General features: G+C 42.0%; 1 protein-coding gene across 4 annotated transcripts in view; it reads right to left on the reverse strand.

The window, feature by feature from the left end:
- Positions 1-26,392, reverse strand: part of TRPA1 (transient receptor potential cation channel subfamily A member 1) — a 913,216-nt gene that overhangs the window by 427,768 nt on the left and 459,056 nt on the right. For all 4 annotated transcript variants that reach the window (XM_086965876.1, XM_086965877.1, XM_086965878.1 and 1 more), the window contains exon 8: positions 9,375-9,511. In XM_086965876.1, the coding sequence (XP_086822002.1) occupies positions 9,375-9,511 (137 nt within the window). The remainder of the gene's footprint in view (positions 1-9,374; positions 9,512-26,392) is intronic.

The raw sequence follows: 26,392 nt of genomic DNA on the forward strand, positions 1-26,392 counted from the left end.
GTGAGGAAACAAGGAACCTGATTTCAGAATCATTTTATAGCAATTTGGGTTCCAGTAGCTCAGTACTCTACAATATGGGAGAAATTTAAGGTTTAAATGCAAATGATAAATTATATGTGACAGCAGCTACAGAAGCAAGAGGCAGAGTTTGCTGTGTTGTAAATGGATCACAGGAAAGCCTGCATTGTTAATAATACAGAGAATGGGTGGATAAAGAGGTTAAATAACTTGGCAAACTTTTTTGTGCTCAACGTTATAGTGAGGGAAAACGATGTACTAAAACCCTACAACAAATTCTCATAGGCACAGAAAGACCTGCTATAAACGGTTCTTCACAGTAAGGAGGGAAAAAGGCTCACATGGAGGAAGTGCATTTCATATTATTCCAACCTTTGGAGACAGGAACACCCTGGGGCCTGATGAGGTCGTGACCTACTTACATGCGATGGCACTTGCCTGGATCAGGGAGAAATTAAGAGAACCATTGGTCGCCCCACTAGATATTAAAGACATAATAAATTCAAATGTGCCAAGTTACTCCTACGGGAGTGAGCCATGCGCTATACTAAGTGCTCTGTATTTTGAAAGATAGCGTCCCGGGAGTACATCTCTAGCCCCCAATGGCCTCACTACCTAATTTTATAAAACCTGTAAAGGTAGATTAGCTCCACACCTGTTGAATCTATACAGTGATGCCCCTGAGGTGGCTTGACTGCTCTCCATTATTTGAAAAACAATAGTTACTGTTGTACTAGATGTTAGTCATATGCTTCTCTTAACCTTCTCAATATGTACAATAAAATTCTTGCAAAAATTATTGCGACTAAATTTGCCTCATATATGAACCGATTTGTTGTCCTTGAGCAAGTTGGATGAATTCTTAGTAGAGACACATTCTGCAGCTTTGAGATGATGCAGTAGAATAATTCAGATAATACGGCTGTTGCTACTTTCTTGGATATAGAAAAAGTATTTGATTTTCTAGAATGGACTTCACTGGATATGGTTTCGGAAAAAAAAGGAATAGGCAATCACATCATTTGGATGATCCACTTGTTATACCGCAGCCCATGCGGCAGAATCTGGATAAGCAACATTCTATTTAGCAGCTTCCTGATTAGTATAGAGTAGAGACTCTCGACAGAGATGCTTTTTTTTGTCACTGTTTAATTTTTTTCTGGCATTGGAGCCCCTAGCCTGTGTATTGAGGCTGAAAGATTCCATTATGGGATATCTATCCCGCCCAGGTGGATACAACTCGCGCTCTCTCAATATTGATGATATAGACCTATTTGTCAAAAAACCCAAATAATAACATGCCCTCACCAACTGTGGGTAAATCATTAGTTTTGGGAAGTATTCAGGTCTATTAATTCATTGGGAGAAGAAAGAAATGTTTCTCCTTTGCCTGACAATGGGGAGGCCAGATGAGAGCTTCTCCATCAGTTGTGCCCCCTACAAAGCCCGTGGAGGGTCCCCCTCTTGACTCAATGAAGAAATCTCCAGCCAAAGTACTGTGCTGAGGGTGACCCCTGGAGCTAGGGCCCCCCCCGCACCACGGGGCTGCAGGGCCTGTGTTACGCCACTGGGCTCTGGGAACATTGGGAGACGTAGTTCAGTATTCATAACTCCTAAACTACTGAACAAACCACCAATTTAGATTGAGTGGGGAACAAAGAGGGCCGATGCTCCTCTCATCGGTCTCATGATCTGAGATGCTGCATCTAGCTCATGAACCATGCTACCAGGGTTTATCAGCACTTGAACCATGTGAGACTTAATAACCATCAGCCATCGGTAATTGTCAGTATCCTTAATTCAAAAGCGACTGGGCTAACCAACCATGTAGATTGATTGGAGAACAAGTGAGGGAGAGGCTCCTCTCATCCCTATCATGACCAAAGATTCAGTTTCTTGCTCATGAACCATGCTGGCAGGTATCATCAGCACTAAAACTCTGTGAGACTTAGTTGTGCAGCCTTCCTGAATTTTTCACCCATAGTGTTGCTACAATAGGCTATGGATATAGGTAGATGAAATTAAATTATTAGTAGTGAATGTTATTCTTGATTTTAAACTCTAAGACAGCAGGCTTCAGTTAAAGGAGGAGAAGAGCGGTCATACAAATACCCTACTGAACCAATGCACAGTGGCTACTCCTAATCACTCACAAGCACCTTAATCTGGATCATCACATATGAAAGCCTGCATCTGATCACCTAAATATATAGGCTCCACTAGAGGTACAACCATTCTCAGTAACGTCTAAGTGTGGCGAACATGCTCCATAAACCGGAGTACCCACCGTTGGAGCCAGGGGTTGATGTGAGTGTACATCACATACCCTGGCAGTATGTATCTTGAAAAGTGGAATATACCGCATCCCTGACCAACACCACCAGCAGAAGGTGTCTGTTCATTCATATGCCACAACAGTGCCTTGGTCTTAAAGTTGGGACCACTGGACCTCATCGTTCAAGCCCCTGTTCTGAGCAAGAAGTTGTTATTACTTACTGATGCCACCTGTTCAATGATGGACCATTGGAAATCATCTATAGTGTGGTTCTCATGAAACTGTCTCATCAATTTTGTTGTGCTCTTCTGGTACCTGAATGTGCTGCGATGGTCATTGATTTGAGTTTTTATTTTTCTCGTGGCCATTCCCACATATTTTTGCCCACATGTGCAAGTCAGTAAATACAAAACATTTCTAAAGTCACAGTCAGTAAACATCTTCTGGACCTATGGTGTCTTTAAACTGAGGTCCAGTTGTTTCACTCTTTTTGTCAGTTTACATATACTGCAGTGACCACAAGGAGAGTGGCCAGTTAAAGCCGGTAGGTTCTACTGAGCAGGCATATTATTCAAGGTCAACTTTGATTTTGGTTGAGATTGTATCAGATCATCTTTGGTGGATCTGCCCTGCTTAAATGAAAACATTGGTTTTTCGCACTTCAGTGACCTGGTGTCAAAATGTTTTAATGTTTATTAACTATTTTCTGACTGCTCATAGAATGTATTCCCAATGTGGCTGCACAAAATAATCTTTCAGGCATTGGTCTATATGGGGTGCCAAGCAAAGATTCTCTAGAGGTGTTGTAGGCTCTCTTCTGTGCCTTTGAAATTATCTGTTTTGGGCACTTCTTTTCTCTCAATTTTGTAGTGAGTAGCTCTGCATTTTTCTTAAAATCCTTTCAGTCTGTGCAGGTCTGTCTTAACCTAAGGAATTGACCAACATGGAGAATATCCTGTAGTAGTTTTGGGTGATTGCTATAATATTGAAGTAAATTGTTTTTGTCTGTGGGCTTGTAATACACTTCACTTTGCAATGTGTTCTCATGTGGACTGATCTCTAAATCCAAGAAAGATATCTCACTCTTACTCACTGTCATTGTGAACCTCAAGTATAGATTTATTCCATTGATCCATCTCGCAAATTGATTCGCTGAGCCCACTGTACCTGGCCAGATCACAAATATATAATCGATATATTGTTTCCAAATTTTTATGTGGTCCAGGAATGGATTGTCTTCACTGTAGATATATTCCTCTCCAAAGTCATAGATGTATAGTCTGCCTACAACTCATCCTCAATCTTAAAGTGGGCACAATCTATCACAAATTCATGTGAGGTCAAAGAGGTTCAGGTTCATTCCACTCATTGAAAAAGCACATCAAGTACCCTTAGTGAACTGTTGGGGAATGCTTGTGAAGAAAGATTCAACGTCTAGCGTCATGAGTAGTTGGGAGTCTGGATTAAACTCAATCTGACTAACAATCTTGAACAAATCTTTGGAGTCTTGTCAATCTGACTAACAATTTTGAGCATATCTTTGGTGTCTTGTCAAAGGATGGCATCTCTTTCACTAGGGGCCTCAGAAACAAATCCACAAATGTGGACAGTGGTGCCAAGGCTGAGCCAATCCTTTCCACAAGTGGGGTCCTGGTGGTGCTATCTAGCCCCTGTGTATCTTAGGCAGGACATAAAAGTATGGTACAATCTGTTTTGTCTCAATTAGGAAGTCTGCTTCTTGTTTCCTAATCAACTAATTTTCCTCAGCACTTTTACCATAAATGAAATTCAGTGTTATAAAAGTGTCGACCTCAAGTATCATCAATGGCATCAGTCTCTCTAGACAGTTTGTCTAGAAAAAAGGTTTTTAACCTTATGATACCGAAAAATATGGGCATCTCTTTTTTCTGAAGAGATCATGTCCTCACGTAGGGACAAAACCCAAAACTTTATTTAGGACTTTTAGCTGTAGTTCTATCAGATTACACTGATACGAGTTCACTACTACACTCTGTCTCTGCTCAAGTTGACTCCAAGTAGGATTGAGTGTTACAGGTATCTCTAGAGGGATATACTTGAGGTTAAACCTCCGTCTCGCTGTTTGTAAAGATATTATTAGTTATCACCTGCAATTGTCCTCCTTGGCGGCTTTGCTGTGTCATTTTTGTAATGACTCCATGGATTGCTCGCACAATATTACAACCTGTGCAGAACAAGTCCATCCATTAATACATAGAGAAATTATCCTGGGCTAATATGGAGATAATGTCTGAGTGCCTGGGGGTTACAATGTGGCCCTCCAATCTTCCTTTAGAGACACCAATACTTCTGCATGCCAAGAAGTGAAGAGGGTTATGACTTTAAATACTTGTTTGATATGATGCATACATGTTCTCTTGCAGGTAGGCTCAAGAGGATTAGAGGCTTTGTTCTGATTGATGTATCCTTTTTATTCCAGTTTCGATGATGCACTTGTAAAAACTGTGACAGACTGCTATATTTCCATTGTTGTTTTATGTTTTTACCTAAAATATTATAGTTTACAAAACAAAGAATAAATAAATGGCATACAAATGGAAAAATGTCCATTGTACATAGACATGTCAAACAAGAAGTAGCAGTCACTAATATTCTCATGTTTGCAATGACATACACCGTTTGGTTCACAATTATCCAAACAAGGATTTGTATATATTGTATTTTTGGATTAATTGATTACATGTACAGGATCACCCTATGTATATATTTGTATATTACATATTGTACCAACGGTGTACTACACTACAGGAAATGTACAAGAAATTGTAGTGTTGTTTTTGTTGCCTATTATTTGAGCCTTTAGAATCCTGAAAAATTGAAACAGTATTTTCTAAATAATATAAAAATGTCATGAAGATGCCATGTTGCTTATGTTTTCTTTCGAAGTAAAGTACTTATATAAGACTTAATATAAATTGTTGAGATATTGGAAATAATTCCTCAAGGAGCTTCTTTCTATTTAAACAAATGCAATGACATAGGGCATAGGTACACATTCAAAAGAACCATGAGTGGTATAATTTTCTCAGAGAGGGATTAACAGAATCTTTCAAAAATGATACCCACCTATTCTTAAAAGGTGAGCAATGGGTAATCAGAGTGCTACACAAAGTTGTATAGATTTTTGTAGCCATATGACCTCTTCTGAGTAATTGATGGATAAAAGGTAAAAAAGCTTGGGAATGAGATACTCCAGGTTTTGAGATTTCAACATTGATCTTGAAAAATGCAAAAACAACCCTCATACAATAATGAAAACAGAAGAGTTGGGCTGTCTTCTAATAAATCAAACATTACCTTAATACCCTTCTCAGCCCAAATCAGGCTTGTCTTGAGTGGAATTGTGGTAGACATTTTTGACATATGCCATAAAGAGAGAGCAAGAATGAAGTTTGCCACACAAATTAGCTGAGAAGAAAAGACAAGTGTGTATCCCTGTCCATGCTGTGGAGGCCATTGTAACTTTTTTTTCAGATGGCAATGACACTCGCCACAGCCAATCCAGGGTCAGTTATAGTACAGCTTCTCCAGGTCTGCCCATGCTGGTGATTCCAGCGCCATGCCCACCCATTGCAGGACTTAAAGCTGCATGGCCACTTGTTTAGCAATCCTGGAATCACCCTAGTTTGCCATTGATACAGCTGGCTGACATTGCAGAGACCTCACTCGCAGGGCTCTCCAAGGACTATATGGTCAGTGAAGAAAAGGTTGCTCTGTTTATCAGGCAGGTGCATTGGTGCGCCACTGACACAGAGACATGCACAGCTTGACACCTCGCAAAAGCAAGAGGTATTTCTGGCTGGCTGATACCCCGAAACTGTTTTCAAATATTCTTGTTTTTGTTCCAGGGAGAACCTGGCTTGGCAGTTCGGGCTGAACTATTCCCATTTGAAGCAGGGTCAAGGCTGATTTGCAGGCTGGGTTTCAACTGGAATGGCATTGGGAGCAAACAAAACAATGGTTATAGGCCCAGATCTCTGTACTGGGGAGACATTGTCCAGCATTCTGTCCATCACTTGTTCTTTTCTAAAAAAGGAAGGAAAAATCCACTTTCATCAATAAGCAGGATTTATCACCATTATTCCAAACATACCAAACATGGCAATGCTGCTCCTTCCAGATCAGAAATTACCATTAAAATACATATCAGGGAATTTCCAATGCAAACCTATGAGAGGAGCAGCCTCACAGCAGTGAGAAACCAAATAGGCTGTTCATTCCTATCAGGGCATGCCACATAACAAAGGAACATGTCCTACCTTTTACCTACTGCCTACCTTAAAGCTGACTTATATGTAGTAAAAGGGAATTTCCAAACTTGGCAAGTAACTTTAAATGCCAAATTATTGGGGCAGTAAACTGTGCACACAGACCCTGCAAGTGGAGAGGCCTAAGACAGATTTGAAAGGCTACTTCTGTGGGTGGCACAAGCAAAGCTGCAGGCCCACCAGTTGCATTTAATTTACAGGTCCTCGGTATATAGGATACCACTGTACAAGGGACTTACTAGTAAATGTATTATGCCAAACAGGTGTAGACCAATTGTACCTAGTTTACAGGAGAGAACACATGACTTTTAGCACTGATCCAGGTGCCCAGAGTCCTAAACCAACAAAAACAGGTCAGACAAAATACAGGAGGAAGGCAAAATGTTTGGTAACAACCCTGCAAAAAGGCCAGGTCCAACAATAAGTACATGAATATCATTAATACATCTAAAATGATGTTAGAACAAATAACCACATGGTGACACATACAGTCCACAAAATAGCAGAAAAATAAATACTGTCATGCAGACTAAAAATGACGAGAATCATGTTTACATGTTTGCATCTCTGATCATCATCAATTTTTAGACGCTCAGATATGGAGAGGTTCTTGTTGATGAGAGTGTTACCCTGGATTTGCATGGAATAAAGGATATACATGGGATGCAATTAACATCCTAAGCAGCTCATTACGATCTCGGGTAAAATGCCTCCGCCCGACACAGTCTCTGACTAAGGACCGAGCGACTTGCAGTCGGCGGTTCCGACCGCCGGATTACGAGGCGACAGAGCACTATTCAGTCGGATTCCCATTGTTTCCTATGGGAGCTCATGTTACGCCTGAGAATCGGCCATAACACAGGCTCCTATGGGGAAATGGGGTGTGTGTGTAAAACCCTTCACCCTTCACCCTGTTGCAGGCACCCCATGGTATCTGCCAAACAGGGCAGGATCCCCTCTGCCACTAACCATAAACCACAAAAGCTAGGGGGACTGCTCAGCGCCCTCTAAGTCACTTTCAGACAGCTTTTCCGTGTTGGTAAGGCTGGTGTGTAAAGTCTGTTGGGAACCCACATTGTAATCCCCTACGAAAACGCCTTCCATAACGGGTTATGGTGCAGTTCCAACTGACAGAAATACTTCATGGGTTGATTGGTACCGAGTCGGAATGACAAGACTGTTTATGTTCCGGCATTTACTGTCTCCAACCTAGGAACACGACCTAGCATAACCCTATATCTGGAATTTGGAGCACGCGCTGCAGCTCCCTCCCCCATTGGGATACTCAAGCCATCGCGCCTACCCCTTCCCTTCACTGGATGGGTCTCACTAATACCGCAGCATTACCTTTGACGCTCTAAGCGGTCCAGTTCCCCTACACCTCTGATTGTATTTTTCTTGGTCTGGCTGTTCACCATTCATGCCCTCAGTTCCATATTTGGTACTATCCATGCCGGAGTTGCCAACATTTATTACAGGTAATTGCACACAGGCATGCTTATTCTAAATGTCCTGATGATGATCCATTTATTGTATATATGGATCAAAACGCCGTCGACACCCAATACCCCTTATACACTGCTCTAATTTGTCATTAAGGGCCCGATGTAGGTAGGCAAATACCAGTCGGAAACGGACGATATTCGGTCATTTCGGCCGTTACCGACCGGTATTTGTAAAATGAGATGTAGGGGCATGTTAAATTACAGAATCGGTAATTTTACCGAATCTGTAATTTTTACGATTCTGTAAAGTACCGAATCGGTAAAATTACTGATTCTGTAATTTAACATGTAGGTAGCACTGTAATCAGTGCTACAAGGGTTTAAGAATTCGTTATTTACCACCAACTAGAAGTTGGTGGTAAATAATGAAAACAATTCAAAAAGCATTTTTTTGCTTTAAAAAATTTGCCATGTTGCAGACATACATGCTCTAAGGGCATGTATGTCAGCAACATGTGCACCCATGCACAATTGAGGGGTGCAACAGGGTGTCAAAGTGACACCCTGTCCCCCTTGCAAATTCGGTAATTTTACCAAATCGGTATTTACCAATTTGGAAATTGGCATTGATTCCTATGGGCCTTGAGGCCCATAGGAATCAATGGCAATTACCGAATCGGTAAATACCGATTCGGTAATTACCAAATCATTCCGATTCGGTAATTTCAAAAGTTGAATTGCCTACATCCCATTTACCTACTCTTAAATACCGAATCGGTATGATTCGGTATTTAAGAGTAGGTAAATCGAGATTACCTACATAGGGCCTTTAATGTGTAAAGGTGTTCTCTTGTAATTTGTGTGTTACATTGAAAATTGTGTGTTTAACAAACCTACAGCTTTGCCTGAGCCTTTTGTGTTCTTCATTGTTTGTCCATCTTGGTTTAGTTGTCTGCAGGCTGGTGTCCCACTTACAAATTGTTTTGTCTGTATTGTTCCTATTTGAATTTACAATAATAAATATCTGACCTTTGTCCAGCTGGACAAGTTATACAAATATAGTACTGACTGGAACTATATTCATTTCCCCCCCTTTTTACTGTTGTTTACCTAGGGACCACTGTTCTTAAAAATGTTCCGACTGTTAAACATCGTAATCAGATGGTCATACTGTAAACCAACCGAGTCGGTCGGAAGGGCTCCGATACGGTCGGAAAGCTTCCGACTGTTGGGCAGAGGCTTCCCACCCGAGATCGTAATGAGCCCCTAAGTGTTAATTTCTGCATGCAGTTTCTAAAAGAAGAGAAAAATAAAAAATGTAACTCTTACTTGTGAAGTAGTGTTTCTTTATTACCGTCAGGGAGATCAATAATTGATTTATCCCCTGTATATGATGTTAGCATTTGCTTCACAATCTCAGTTGCTCCTTGTGTTGCTGCGAAATGTAGAGGTGTGGCTTTGTCATTCTGTTAATGAAGGTAAACCAAAGATTTACAGTTTAATACACAATATTTACCTGTACATTTGCAAACATAAAATAAACCATGTTAACAGTAACTTTAATAAATGGCACATTAAAAATGTAATCTGTGGTGGAGAATGTTCTTTTTAAATCAAGTATTACAATCTTCCACTGACAAAGCGACGTGGCAGGGCATGAAGAACAATCACTAGGGCTCACTAGGTAAATGTTGTAGATTATTTTCCTAGACCACTCTCCATGAATTGAAGCCCATGTGTCAGTCACCTTTCATTATAGAGACAGCCCTAAAGCTTTGGGCTTTTGTAGCTGAGCTGGTTTGATCTGAAAAAAGCATGTGTGAGTAATTTGTTTTGGAAAAATAAAAAATCTTAGAAAGGTTTGATGGCAAGCTGTGATGTTTGTTGGAGCCACTTGTCAAACTTTTCCTACATTGACAGAAGCTCCCATGATGGTAGTTCCTGCCAATGTAGAGAGAGAGCCACTGGGCTGGCTGAAATCTCTAAATGTGGCAGACAGAGTAAAGGCTGTGTGGCAGATGTGAAGCCTCCATCACCCTATATGCCTGTGCTCAGTCTGCAAAATCCTAAATCAGGCCAGTGGTTAGACTATTGGCAAGCATTTATCCCATCCATCACCTTTTGGGTGTTTGCTTGCTAGTAGTACGACTGGAAACTTGAGGCTAGCATAGCTTTCCAAGCCTACTACTGAAGAAGTTTGTGAATTCTAAGGAGTAATATATTTGCATCCATTCAAGGACTAATTCTATGGGTGCAGATTTGCTACTTTGTTAGTGACCCGGTCAATATATATTTAAGCCTTGATCCAAAAACATGAGCAACACCTTTTAGCAAAATCATAACGACAAGAAGTACCGACACAGACATAGAACAACCAACTAAGAGCCCCCAGATGAAACTACCAAGTCAAAAACGGATTTATTTTAAGAGTGTTACATACCAAACAAATCTCCTGAAGCTATGTTCTTGCAGTGGGCTGCTCCAGTATAAGGTATTCATACTCTACCAAATACGAATTTCATTCTGCTACCACATCAAGGTTAATCAAAACCTAAGGAACTATGAGAAAGAAAATGTGCATGCTGAACCCCCCCTCCACACACACCTACATAAATACATCAGTTTTACCTTGATCCTTTAAGGTAGTGGGGAAAGAATACCTGCCCTGAATTTTACAGACTTAGTAAAAAAACAAGCCAAGGAGTGACTTCCACTAACTTTATTAAAAGGTTCTCTTTCCTTTCAAGAGTATTAAATAAAAGAGACTGAACATGGTACTTTACAGTACTATGTTTACATTCATCAGCTGAAGGTCATGCAATCTGAATGGGCACTCACTCACTCATGACATTTTCCAACACTTCCTTGGTGTACCATGCACGACTGGCAAATCTCTGATGTATTGAGTCCCCTCCAAAGAACTTTTCAGGACAATTTCCATACCAAGTGTTCAAAAAGATATTGGTGGTAGAATATAGAAAGAATACTTTCACATGGTCTATTGCTTTTGATAGGATCTTAACTTCCTTTCATTTTGCAAAAGTGCCCCTTCCAAGTAGATTGCTAGTCTCCTTGGAAAGTGTATGATAGATAAATAAAAACAATATATAGCCTTAGGATTTAAAGAGCATATCTACAGATTGTATATATACAGACATCAGTACCATCACTCATTGACACTTGAATGTTTGACCATCAGGCATATTACACCATTGAAACAGCCTAGGTTATCAAAGAGAAGAAGGGAGAAATTTCTGCTGTAATTATTTGGCTGAAATGTAAATATTTTGTGCCCAAACATTTAAGAAAAAACACTTTGCTTTCAAATACAAGGTTTTAGTATTCAAAAGTAACTCATTTCCCAGAACAGCAAGCATTCATAATGTCAAAAGTTCTGGATTATAAAATAAAAAATGCTGACATCTAAACACGAAAAACATGTTTGCAATAATGAAACTAAATAAAGCAGAGGGTGTCGGTCTTGCAGAGGTATTGTAAATGGTCTATTGTTGTTTTCAAATTCCAGCTTGGCTGCCACATTTAGAACCAACATGCGGGTCCTCTTGTAATGTTGAAACAATGATACATTATAGACAACAGCTTTCTACTATGATTTAGAGGATGGGATGCACTGCAGATGAAATGAGGGACAGGCAAGCGACTTGTTAGCCCTGCCTGAAAAACTGTGATATCCACTTAAGAAATATTAAAATAAAAAGAGGAGAGACAAAGAAATATAAAGAGGAAATATGTCATATATATTAGTTGGGTTTTTCATTAATCGCGTAAAATATCTGTATATACATGTGGTATTTGAAACATGCAATTTATACTATGTCAATTGATGTCATTATGCACTTTATCTTATTTTTAAGGGTGATTGAGCTTGCTTTACACTATTTATTGTTTCATTTGCTGTGGGCGCGTCATGGGACCAAGTTCCTCTGAGGGAGCGAAACGCGTCAGGGAGAGCATCAGCTCTACACTTTTTTGTCTAAATAAAATATTCCACTTTGAAATAGACGGTGTGATGGCGTCTTAGCTTTCTGCTAACTGACTTGGCAGAGAAGAGGTCCGCGCCTGTTGCATTGCCGCTTCATAAGCGGTGAGGAGTGCTGTTGATTCCTATCACCGGATTTTGGCTGTTTCCGGCTTCGCAGGACCTGCCCACTTTTCAAGAGGCTCGACGTTTCGTACAGCCAGCTACCCCTTGGAGTATCGTAATTAAACTCGGATGAGTTTCGTGCTGGGCCCCCCGCTTTCCTGAGACTTTCTGCACAGAAAACGGCAGTGCTTTGTTGATCGGCGTGGTGTTCGGGGAGTCAGCGAGGTCGGCTGACCTGTGTGAGCCTAGAACGCCGATTCCGGCAAGACATCGCCTGCCTCAGCGTTTGCAGCGCATTGTATGAAAGCGGGCCATTTGTGGGATAATTCTCCAGTAAAATACAATACAAACTTTGTATTTCACCGTCTATTCATAGTGAAGTGGCAATATCAACATAAAGCCAAACACACATTTTTTATACAATCTTGATTTCCAGTGACGCGCTCAAGAGCAGAGAAACGGCAGCTGAAGCGCTGTACGAAAATCTACCGGCGGTTAACGAAGCTCCGCCTGCACCCAATCAGGGCACTGTAACAAATAGCAATGTGAAAGATTTATTGAAGCAGTTGGAGAAGCTACTTCGTAATGAGCTTTCAAAATGGTGGGAAAAAAAGTCTTTGGAGAAATATGTTGACGCAAATCGCGTACCCAGGGGCTTGCGAGTATTAATTGTTCCCACCTATGACAATCCGGACCCCAAAATGCTGCAAGAATGGGCCGACAACAACTTACAAGCCTCCAGAAACATGTTGCATAGCCTTATTAAATATGCCCAGTCTGACAGAGAGACTTTGTTGTTGGAAATTGAAAGGATCAATGGGTTAATAGAAGCCACGGGAGAAGTAGATCTAATCGTTAAGTCTAGAAAGGAAATTGAAACCCGTCTGAAAAAATATGAAGAGTTTATTCAGGAGCGCAAAATTCAAAAATTTGCGAGAGACCAGCGCGACTATGCAACAGGTCGCATTTTCACCTTTGCCCGTAAATATGACTCTTACAAAAGAAAGGCCATGTCTGGATTGCAGAAAACCGGGCAGGCGACGGGCCCACCAACAAACGCCAGCAATGATGCCATAGAATTAGATAGTGCATCCCTTACCTCAAATAGCGGTTCCGAAGACAGCAGATCCGTGGTTTCTACGGAGGCTTGTGAATTAACAGATTTCTCCGTGGTGGATGAGCTGAATTTTGTCAGCGAGGACCGCAGATACTCCCTGCGCCTCCGCAACCCTCAACAACAAAAGCAAAGCAGAGCAGCAGCCAAAAACGCAATTCCAAAGCGAGGCGCGGCAAAGGGAAATTCCCGGAGAAACTGGACCAAACCCCAATGAGGCAACTCAACACAGTGATCAATTTAACAGACTTCGTCTTGTCCAAAGCGGAGGAACAACTGTTATCGCTAGGCCTTTCATTTTGCCCTATGACTGATTTTTCTTACACTCAGGCACGCATAGACGTTTTTAAATTCATCAGGAAGATCAAGCTGATGAAGTATTTTCAACTACATCCTAAGCCTGATGTGTCGGCAAACATCCAAACCAGCATAACATCAGATTCCACCAACACCTCTCTGCAAGTGAGAAATCTTGAAGGCCTTCAGACTCTTTTGTCCTTGGAAAATAATGACAACGATGACAAAACACCTACAGTAAGTCAAGTGATCCCTGTTAACAAACCAGCTCCTAGTCCATTCCGAAGTAAATCAACTTTTCTACCTCTCATGCCGAAGGGCGCGGTTGACGTCTTTAGTGACCGAGTTATATCAGACCTAAAACAACTGAACAGAACTACTTTGGGAAAAAAGAAACAATACAGCCATACCAACGAACAATACTAGCAATTGATGAAGAAAATTCAAAGTGATCAATCAATAATTGTTAAAAACGCTGACAAGGGCGGTAACACAGTGCTATGGGCAAAAGTGAATTACATCAAAGAAGCCCAAAGACAATTGGATGATCCTTCGTTTTACACCAAGACGACCAAGTTTGCCATGTTAAAGAGTAATGAAATCACTAGAAAAAAGATCAATCAGTGGCAAAGACAAAGCCTCATCACTAAAGAAGAGGCCAAATTTCTCAGCGTTTCACACCCGATCACTCCTGTTTTTTACCTTCTTCCCAAAGTGCACAAATGTATCACCCCTGTTCCTGGTCGTCCTATTATTTCGGCATGTGGTAGTATGAATGAAAATCTCTCTAAGTAAATTGATTATTTTCTCCAACCTCATATGATTTCACTCCCTTCCTATCTCAAAGACACTACAGACTTTTTGGTTAAAATCAAACATGTTAATTGGTGTCCTGAATTCTGTTTTTTGGTGATGGACATTGAATCATTATATACTAGCATTAACCATGTGGAAGGTTTGGAGGCAGCCAAATAATATTTAGATTCCCGCAATGCCTTTCTGCGTAATCATAACATCATGCTAGTTGAAATGATGAACATCTGCTTGACCAACAACTATTTCCAATTCGAGAATGAATTTTTCCATCAAGAAAGAGGCGTTGCCATGGGTTCGTGCTTCTCCCCCAGCTATTCATGTTTACATGTTGGCTGGTGGGAGGAGCACGTGCTGGGCAAAACCCATGGCCAATGGCTTCCACATCTCGCCCATTATTGGCGCTTCATCGACAATATTTGTATTATTGGGAAAGGGACGCAAGCGGAGGCCCAACAATTTGTTAATGAAATCAATATTAACAATCGTAATCATAATTTACTGCCACCATTTCAACAGACTCGGCTGAGTTTCTGGATGTTCAGATTTACATCAAACAGGGTAAGCTCCACACCAAACTCCACAGAAAAACAACGGCGGGCAATGCAATCTTGCATGCCCGCAGCGCTCATCCTATTCACACAATTAACAGTATACTCTTCGGCGAGTTTGTCCGAATTAAGAGGATTTGTAGTGATTCAGTTACAACAGATCAATGCCTTAAAGAATCCACTTTAAGATTTCAAGAGCGCGGTTACAGTATAGATCTTCTACAACTCGCCCTCTCAAAAGTATCTGTACTTTCGAGGGATGATTTATTGACTCCCAAACCAATGACCATAACTGAGGAAAATGACACTAATGTAGTACGTCTCATTACCACCTTTTGTTCTCAACAACGCAAATTGAGGCGTATTATTAATTCAGAATGGCCTATCATTTTGACGGATGTCATTCTGGGTCCTATTCTACCTAATAAACCGGCCATCACTTTTAGGAGAGCTCCTTCCATGAAGGATGCTCTAGACCATGCCCAACCAGAATTGACACGTAAACGTACCTGGCTGGCGAAAACTGGCTTTTTCAAATGCACGTCCTGTCGTGCGTGTACATTTGCAGTTAATGGGACCCACTACAAGTCAGCATTCAATGATAAATCCATTCCAATTTCTGAATATCTAACTTGTAGAAGTGACTATGTCATTTACCAACTCAAGTGTACTTGCAATCTTTCTTACATTGGCAGCACTAAGCTACCGGCCAATCAACGTATTTTACAACATATACGGGCGATTGTAAACTCAGACAGCAACTACCCTGTGGCTCGCCACTTTAAGGCTGTTCATAACAACAGATTGAAAGATTTGCAATACACACTTTTAGGGTCTGTCTCAAACCCCGGACGGGGGGGAGATAGGGAGAAACTCTTAAGACAGAAGGAGACCTACTTCATCCTTCTACTCGATTCTAAGGCACCTAATGGCCTAAATGCCACTGATGAATTGTTGTATATTACGAACGTTGATGATTTTCTATTACTGTGCTTCAGCCTCAACCGTTAGGTATAATTTATTGTTTAGATTTTTTTATTTTTTCACTTGAATAACTAAGAGCACTTTTCTTTTATTCAGTTGACAATCTGTGAATCATGTTTGATATTGTTTGCAGTATATTACTCTGAGGTAGACACAACTTGATTATAACTGGGTTGAAATTTTTATCATCTTTTTGTTGGTAATTCCTGAATGAATTTAAACATTTTGTAAAAATGATTTCTTTTGATTAAAGTGGGCTGATCTTTAGGTGGGAATTTCAACATATTAATTCTTAACATTGTATTTCAACCGTATGTTTAGATACTTATGCACTATGCATGGATTTGTCTAGTTGTCTTTGTGTGACCCTTAATTTGTGGAGTTTTACTTATTTTTGGCCCAAACAAAGTAAATAATTGATCAACATCTTGACTTAAGCACTATGCTTTAATTGGTTGGGTTTTTCATTAATCGCGTACAATATCTGTATATACATGTGGTATTTGAAACATGCAATTTATACTATGTCAATTGATGTCATTATGCACTTTATCTTATTTTTAAGGGTGATGGAGCTTGCTTTACACTATTTATTGTTTCATTTGCTGTGGGCGCGTCATGTGACCAAGCTCCTCTGAGGGAGCGAAACGCGTCAGGGAGAGCATCAGTTCTACACTTTTTTGTCTAAATAAAATATTCCACTTTGAAATAGACGGGGTGATGGCGTCTTAGCTTTCCGCTAACTGACTTGGCAGAGAGAGGCCTGTTGCATTGCCGCCTCGCAAGCGGTCAGGAGTGCTGTTGATTGATATATATATATATATATATATATATATATATATATATATATATATATATATATATATATATATATATATATATATATATATATATATATATATATATATATATATATATATATATATTCACTGAAAAAACCATAGGTTATAGACCATATATAGTTAGGGATTAGCATTTACAAAACCTTATAGTCTAAAACCTATGGTTTTTTCAGTGAATTTTCAAGGTTTTGTAAATGCTAATCCCAAACTATATATGGTCTATAACCTATGGTTTTTTCAGTGAATTTCAATGGTTTTTTAATAGCAAATATCAAAAGCTGTAAAATTTATTCTTATTCTAATTCAAAAATATATTTTATATATTTTTGTATTATATTTTTTTAATTTAATTTATATTATAATTTAAATTATTTTTTATTGTTTCGCTGCCGGTACGCGAACCGGTAAACGTTCCGTTAGTGCAATACCGCGTTAGAAAGCCACATCGTGACACGTCGCGTAATCGCAACGTATCGCGTTACTGCGTAATGCGCCTTACGACGCGCCGCGTTAGCGCACCCGGAAGCGTTCTGGAACGCGAACCAAGGCGCGAAACGCAGAGCCCCGGAAACGATCCGAGGCGCGGCGCGGAGCGCGTAACGTAAGCATAACAGGTCATGTGACTAGTAAAACTTTTCATTGGTTCATTTTACTTTTAGTTTCCTAATGATGGAACGCTTGATCATATGACGTAAAATAAACACTTTTCATTGGTTTAGAACTTTTTTTTCCCCAAACGATGAAAGCCCCACCTTTTTTTTTCTCACTCGGCAATCCAAAAAGGTTCCGTTAGATGACAACAGAGGGGACAGGCAACAAGAACCATCAGTCAAAAGAGGGGAGGGCAAGTTCTTCCCTACCGGCTCACGTTGAGGCTCCACCGGAAGTCATCGAATTGATAGTCTACAGTGTTTCTGGATGTTTCAGACTGAAGCTGGCGTCAGCATGAGAGCACCACCATCTCGTAGCTCCGTCGTGGCCATTCCGCAAGCAATCATGGCAGCCGCTCCCCACCGGAAGCCTGCGGGAGTCGGGGGCCCCCATGACTTTTGTAAAATCTTCAAGGCTGAGGGGACGCTTTCGAGAATGGGGCCCAAGCCCTAGCAGGCAAGCGTCCGAGTTCCAAGGTGTCCCAGGGCCATTTTAGTGGACCAGGCCCAAATCCGAAGAGCCGGCCGCCATTTTAAGAGTCCTGTGGCAGCCGCCTATTGCTGCACCGCAAGAGTGGGCGCAATTCAACTAGATGGTGGGCGAGACGCTGTAGCCGCAAGAGCGGGCGCAACTCAACTGGATGGTGGGCGAGACGCTGTAGCCGCAAGAGCGGGCAATAAACAACTGAATGGCGGATGAGGCACAGTGCAGCAAAAGCGGGCGGAAAACCGCTGAATGGCAACTGAAACGCTAAAGGGGCGCCCCATTGCAGCAGAGGAGCCTCCATCTGGAGAGGCCCGTTCACGCGGTTTTTTTAACGTGTTTACTTTGTTGGAGCGTTGTATATATTTATAAGTTATTAAAGTGTTATAATCCTACTACTTTGTTGGAGTGCTATATATTTTTAATGTGACACATAATTGTGAAGACTTTGATGTACAAAAAGGCATCCCTGGAATCTTCCCCTTCAGGCTCGGTCCCACACACCCTCATAGTGAGAATCCCCTCCCCAATCACAATACAGGATCGTTATCAGATAGTAGGAACACGTGTGGTGTGACGGATCTCATGGGGTGGGGGCCTTGATCTACTGCAACTCCTTTGAAGAGGGGTGATTCTTTACAGTTGGGGCCATAAATTACTTCCGCAGGGCTAGGTGATAGCCTGGGACCGGCCTGGACAATCGGACACAGAGGAAGAGGAGTGTCAGAGGGTGCGGTAGTGAATAAGGTGAAAGGGAGGTGTCGGGCGGGCACGGGATGTGATTCTCAGGGAAGAGCAGCGCAGATGGGGGGATGTTTATGACCCATGCATGAGAGAGAGAGCGGGGGTGACCAGTGCATTGGGAAGATGCTTGCGAGGGTGGGAGCCATGCTGAGAATCGGCGGCGTGCAGAGAGTGGGTCTGGTCAAGGTATCTAAAATGGCTGCCGTGCACGACAAAAGTGTGGCATTGGAAAAAAAGCAAGATGGCGCAGACAATGTTTATCAATACAGATTAATTTATAACAATTATTTTTAACAATATACTTACTCGCACTGTCAAAATGGCGGTCAACACTTCCTGATTTCCTTCGAATCGAACGTTAACAGACGTCACGCAGCAAAAAAAAAAAAAAAACGCTCACGCGCAGCCGCTGGAAGACAAGTATCAACATATATGAGCATACTCAGCCACCCTCTTCTTCAGAGGAAAGGCGACCAATCACGGGAATGCAGGTTCCAGCCCTCCATATAGCCATGGCACGCCCCTGAATGGGCAGTCCAAATGTCACAGTGCCTGTTGGGACTGGAAGTCCTGTGTTTTCAAGGCGCCCCTCCTGTGGTTGAAGGCGCTTGGACAGTCTCCCCTCGCCTGCCAGGCGATGTCACGGTGGTGGAGTAGGGGACGGATGAATATCCGTATCGCTAGCAGGCTAGATGCTTGCCCTTGACGGCTCCTTCCGTGAGGCTGCGTGGCGGTGCTCAGCGTTACATGCAGGGTTACCGCTACGCTCAACTCCATCAGGACGCTGCTGCACTCTTCTGGCGGGTGTGGTTAGAATGGTGATGGATCCATTCATATATATTACCTGCTGGCGGTCGCCAGTAGGTATATATAGTTAGGATTTTTTCTCTATGGGATTTTTGAAAATTCTATGTCTAATAACTTTGGCGTTTGTGGACGGAATTGGCTGAAATTTTCAGGAAAATGGAACATTTCGTTTCTGAGCAGCCCCTGACAATTTGGGAGGGTTTCATCAAGGGGGGGCCGAGAAAAAAGGGGGGTCCCAAAACGCGTTTTTCCCATGTTAATTTCCATAGGGCGGTTGGCCTCACTTTTAGCTCGAACGGCTGAATGGATTTGCACGAAACTTGGCAAAATTGTAGGGACTGTTAGCCCGATGTGCCTTTGCTAGGTCTCAATATATGTGCTCCAGTGGATTTTGAGTAATTTAGGTTCAAAAAAAGATATATATCTGGGCGGAGCCTAACCACACATATGATCTGATTGGCTGTCAGCACTTCATCCAAGAAGTGTTGGCAGCCATCTTGGGACCAATATACATGATAGCACCTCATTAAAAAGCATTGTAGTTAATAGAGGGTTTTAGGACTTTAGTTACATTATAAATCATTTGTTGATGGTACCCTACTCGTTTTAGGAATTGTGGTGGGTTCTAAGGTGATTTTACCATGTGAAAAAACCTTCTGCTGTGATATCATGAATATTGTTTGAAAGAAAACTAATATCTCATGATTTTCCCACAGTGGTTTGGAAGGGGATCTATAAGCTAAACTGAAAGCATATTTTCTGTAAATTCACATTATCTTTCTCAGTCATGTGAAAATGAAGTCTGACATTCTCAGTAAAACATGTACATCCAACAAGGACAGAGACTGTCAGTTGATTCCTTTGTGTTCTACTGCAGCCTCCTAGAGTGTTCTAAAGAACAACTAGAGCGCTAACAGTCCTACGTATTACAAAGGTATGGCACACCTGAAGCCATCTTGATTGGAATAAAGTGGTAACTCTTAAAACATTTAATTTAAAAAGAAACAACATGAGGGGGTATATTTTGCCATAGAAAGTATGATTTGTGCTGCAGAATGAAAAATTAGGGCACATTTTGAGTGACTTCTCAAATCCTTTTCTATTTCATTAAAACATTCTGACATGCAGTCTCCCAAAATGGCCACCAGAGACAAAAGAGCCCAAATGTAGCCCAAATATTACCCAGATGTAGCCCAAGTATAGCCCAATGACAGAATGTCCCAGAGTGTTCTAAAGAACAACTAGAGCGCTAACAGTCCTACTTATTACAAAGGTATAGCACACCTGGAGCCATCGTGATGGGAATAAAGTGGTAACTCTTAAAACATTTAATTTAAAAAGGAACAAAATGAGGGGGTATATTATGCAATAGAAGGTATTATTAGTGCTGCAGAAAGAAAAATTAGGGCACATTTTGAGTGACTTTTCAAATCCTCTTCTATTTCATTAAAAAATTCTGACATGCAGTCTCCCAAAATGGCCACCAGAGACAAAAGAGCCCAAATGTAGCCCAAATATCACCCAGATGTAGCCCAAGTATAGCCCAATGACAGAATGTCCCAGAGTGTTCTAAAGAACAACTAGAGCGCTAACAGTCCTACTTATTACAAAGGTATGGCACACCTGAAGCCATCTTGCTTGGAATAAAGTGGTAACTCTTAAAACATTTAATTTAAAAAGGAACAAAATGAGGGGGTATATTTTGCCATATGAATTATGATTAGTGCTGCAGAAAGAAAAATTAGGGCACATTTTGAGTGACTTCTCAAACCCTCTTCAATTTCATTAAAACATTCTGACATACAGTCTCCCAAGATGGCCACCAGAGACAAAAGAGCCTAAATGTAGCCCAAATATCACCCAGATGTACCCCAAGTATAGCCCAATGACAGAATGTCCCAGAGTGTTCTAAAGAACAACTAGAGCGCTAACAGTCTTACTTATGACAAAAGTATGGCACACCATAAGCCATCTTGATTGGAATGAAGTGGTAAGTCTGAAAACACTCAATTTAAAAAGGAACAACATGAGGGGGGTAATTTTGCCATAGAAAGTATGATTAGTGCTTCAGAAAGAAAAATTAGGGATCATTTTGAGTGACTTCCCAAATCCTCTTCTATTTCATTAAAAAAATTCTGACATGCAGACTGAAACATGCACTTTGAATACCAGCAGCAGACGTCCCTGGTGAGCAGTAGCTTTACTACAGTGATCTAATGTGCAACTAGAGTGCTAACATTCAGAATTTATGGCAAATGTGTGACACATCTGAATGCCTTCTTGATGGAACCAAAGTAAACAAGCATTGAAAATGCAATAGATCTCGCCCTCGTTTAAGTTAAAGTCATTCTGTTTGTAATGAGGTGGCTTTTTAGCTTTGCTTTTATTAGTGTTTTTTCAACTTTCATGTAAATAACATGCATCTGTATGCATATAAGTATATGTATGCATGCATTTATGTTTGTATTTATATAGATATACAGATGATATATGTTTATATATGTATGTATATATATATATTCACTGAAAAAACCATAGGTTATAGACCATATATAGTTAGGAATTAGCATTTACAAAACCTTGAAAATTCACTGAAAAAACCATAGGTTATAGACCATATATAGTTAGGAATTAGCATTTACAAAACCTTGAAAATTCACTGAAAAAACCATAGGTTATAGACCATATATAGTTAGGAATTCGCATTTACAAAACCTTATTTTACTCACACAAAACCATTGAAATTCCATATATAGTTAGTTGCACTAACTATATATCGCGCACCCGCAATCCACTGCTGATGATGTCACATATTACATCATTCATGACATGGTCAGTGACATCACTGATGACATCACTGATGACATCTCAAATGCCATCACTGATGACATCACTGATGACAACATCCAGTGACTGTATGTTTCTGTAAAGTTAAAATATGTCTTACATATTGAAGAATGAGTGGATGTATAAGTGTCTGGATGAAGGATTTAGTAGGTGCATGACTGACTGTATGAGTGAGTGATTAAATGTGTCTCACTGAGTGCATGGGTTAGTGACTAAACTGTCTTAATTTGTGCATCATTATGTCTGTTGTTCTGTAAACTGTTGCATGTGTTGATAAGTAGCTATATGAGTAACTATATGGGTTATTGATTGGCTGCCCAAGTATTTGTATGGGAGACTGAGTGTGTGTGTGGGTGGCTGGGAGGTGTATGACTCTGTGCATAGATGTGTGAGCAGTTGATTCACTAGATGTATGGTTTCAAAAGTGCATGTGGAAACAGATGTATGGGCGGTTGACTGTGTGCATGAGTGTATTGGTGAGTGAATGGATATCTCAGTGCTACATGTCAAAGTAAGTACATATGTAAAACACAGTACATGTGAGAGTTGACATATATAAATAACTGTGCATAAGAGCCAGTGAATGTGTGAGTGGCTGTATGGATCATTGTGAACTTGTATCAGGGATTGTATAAGAGAGTAAATATGTGTTAGGATATGTTTGAATAAGTAAAGTTTGTATAACTGTATAGTTGAGGAAATGGAGGTGTGATTGATTCTTTGCATGACTGACTAGGTGTGTGAGTAACTCCATGGATGAGTGACAGTCTGTGAGTGTCTGTTTACACTGATTGTATCTAAGGTTATATTAGAGTCTGAAGAGGTTCATCGTATTATCACATGAATGATATCATCAGTGATGTGATCAGTAATGTCAAATGAGATGTCATCAGTGATGTCATCAGTGATGTCATTTGAGATGTCATCAGTGATGTCATTTGAGATGTCATCAGTGATGTCACTGACCATGTCATGAATGATGTAATATGTGACATCATCAGCAGTGGATTGCGGGTGCGCGATATATAGTTAGTGCAACTAACTATATATGGAATTTCAATGGTTTTGTGTGAGTAAAATAAGGTTTTGTAAATGCGAATTCCTAACTATATATGGTCTATAACCTATGGTTTTTTCAGTGAATTTTCAAGGTTTTGTAAATGCTAATTCCTAACTATATATGGTCTATAACCTATGGTTTTTTCAGTGATATATATATATATATACAGGGGCAACAGCATACTTTGTAATATAAGATCCCTCCCGAAGCATCACTCGGAGGTCTGGGACCTAATCCACTCGACTCGCCCTGATTATTGCTTCTGCACGGAGACCTGGCTTAAGCCCCATCTGGTCCCATCTGGTCCCCGCTATCACCTTGGGGATCCCTTCGGGGTACAAGATTCTTAGGCTCGACCGCCCAGTTAAAATCGGCGGCGGGGTTGCTGTAATTTACAAAGACACCCTCACTGTCACCTTTCTCGACCAATGCTGTACTAAGGACATTGAGGTCCTGGTTTTCAAAATTGGTTCCTCTTCACAAGCTTGCTGGAAGGGAGCGCTGGTGTACCGTCCCCCTGGCCCCTGTGCCGAGGCTTCCACCCTCCTTCTGGAGACACTAGCCCCTCATATCAGCATAGGGACCAATTTTGTACTCCTTGGTGACTTCAATGTCCACAGTGAACTGTCTGACAATGCAGAAGCACGTAACCTGCTGGCTGATCTATCTGCCCTGGGTTTTAAACAGTGCAACAGAGGTCCGACCCATCGGGCTGGTCACACCCTCGACCTAATCCTGTCCAACTCGCACTCCTTGACTTGTTACCCTCCAATGCAGGTGGAATGGACCGACCACTTTGTCATCAACTTCTCCCTCCCTACCCTTATCAAAGATTGCTCCCAACCTGCTCCCCTCCCGTTATGGCGCAGGCAGTGGTACAAGGTGTCCGCTGACACTTTTAAAACTACTTTCGTACCCCCTGACTTTCTCCCCTCTGACTCCACCAGTTCGGCCCTGTCCAAATACAATGATGCCTTGATCACGGCGGTCAACCTAATTGCCCCTTTAAGACGCTGTAACCGGCGTTCCGACCGCAGGCAGGAACCATGGTACTCGGACTTACTGCGTGCGGAGAAAAAGGTCTGTAGGAAGTTGGAGAAATCCTGGAGAATCTCACGCAGTACGGCCGATAAAGATCGCTATGGCTCTGCCATGAGACTCTATCATAAAAACATCAGAGCTGCCTGTAAATCCCACATTGTCTCCCAATTGTCTGAGGCTGGTAATGATTCAAAACTACTGTACCAGGTTCTCAGCACATTTACCAAGCCCGTCGCCTGTGACAGTCCTGAAATGCTGACCCAAAAACTGTGTGAAGATACTGCTGGGTTCTTTACCGATAAAATCGATTCTATTTATCGAAACATCTCCCTAGCAAGCCCACCCATTGAGGAAATGGTCCCCTCCTCTAGCCTCCAGCCCGGAACAATCGGCGCTGTTTCTGTTAGGCTGTCCTCCATCCCCGAGATCAGCTTAGACCAAGTCAACTCCCTGATTGGGACTATTAAATCAGGCAGCCCAGTGGACCCTGTACCTGCCCGTATCATGCACCTCATTGGGAGCGTCCTCAGTCCCTCCATTCAGATGGTGATCAACCGCTCCCTCTCTGAGGGACTGGTCCCCCGGGAGTTGAAAGAGGCCATGGTCAAGCCCATTAGGAAAAATACCTCCACCCCCTGGTCAGATATGACAAATCTGAGGCCAATCTCCCTCTTGCCGTTCATCAGCAAATTGATGGAGAAGCATGTGAATCACCACCTTTCCAGCTTCATTGAGCTAACCGGCAGTCTGGACCACTCTCAGTCGGGGTTCAGGCCTAGGTATAGCACCGAAACGGCTCTTCTTTCCGTCACGGATGCTATATGCTTGTCCCTGGACAGAGGGATGTCAGTGGTGCTGGTGCTGTTGGACCTGTCCGCAGCATTCGACACCATATCCCACGCCATCCTCCTTACCAGATTAAAGGAGATCGGTATTGATAGATCTGCCTTGGCGTGGTTCACCAGCTTTCTCTCCGAGCGTACCCAGAAGGTGAATATGGGCTCTTTCAGCTCCCCCTCGGCCAGCATCACCAGAGGAGTCCCGCAGGGCTCCTGTCTTAGCCCTACGTTGTTTAACGTATATGTCTCCCCTTTGGCTAATATCATGAGGTCCTTCGGGTTTATGCCCATCTCTTACGCTGACGACACGCAGCTGCTGTTCACTTTTAAAAACTTTACCCCGGAGATAAGACAATCTTTCTCCAACGGCATGACTGCGACCGCCAGCTGGATGGCCACGAACTTTCTCCAGTGCAATGTGGGAAAGTCCGAGGTCATGTTATTCGGAGAGGCAAAAATCCTGTGGACCCCTGACTGGTGGCCCTCCAGTCTGGGTCAGGCCCCTTCCCCTAAACAGGTGGTGAAAAACCTGGGGGTTCGTCTAGATCACGACCTCACCCTTGCCCATCATGCCAGCACCACGGCGGGATCTTGCTTCCACATTATAAGCCTCCTTCGGAAGGTGTTCCCCCTCCTACCAGACAATACAAGAAAGACCTTGGTCCAGGCCCTCGTTCTGAGCCGCCTGGACTACTGTAATGGCCTTCTCTTGGCAGCTAACGAAGGAGTGCTTAACAAACTTCAGGTGGTTCAGAACACCGCGGCCCGCCTGGTGACCAATGCCACCCCAAGAACTCCATCTTTGCCCCTTCTCAAGGCCCTTCACTGGCTTCCCATCCGGAAACGGGTGGAATTTAAGATTTGCTGTGTGGTACACAAGAGTCTCCACAACCTCGGTCCACACTATCTGGCCGAGAAATTTGTATACCACCGCCCCTGCCGCAATCTTAGGTCCAGCAACCAGCTATTACTCCAGGTTCCTAGACATTACAAGACCAGACAGGGAGGGCGTGCCCTTTCCATTATGGGCCCGCGCCTATGGAACAATCTCCCCCTTTCCCTCAGAGAGTGCCCGAGCCATCTAGCTTTTAGGAAACGCCTAAAGACAACCCTATTCTAGTTGGAGCGCTGCCCGTCCTGTTCTTCACAGCACCGCGCGGAGATACACC

This window comes from Lissotriton vulgaris, chromosome 4_1 (genome assembly GCF_964263255.1).
Source record: "Lissotriton vulgaris chromosome 4_1, aLisVul1.2, whole genome shotgun sequence".
In the NCBI taxonomy this organism is placed as follows: Eukaryota; Metazoa; Chordata; class Amphibia; order Caudata; family Salamandridae; genus Lissotriton; species Lissotriton vulgaris.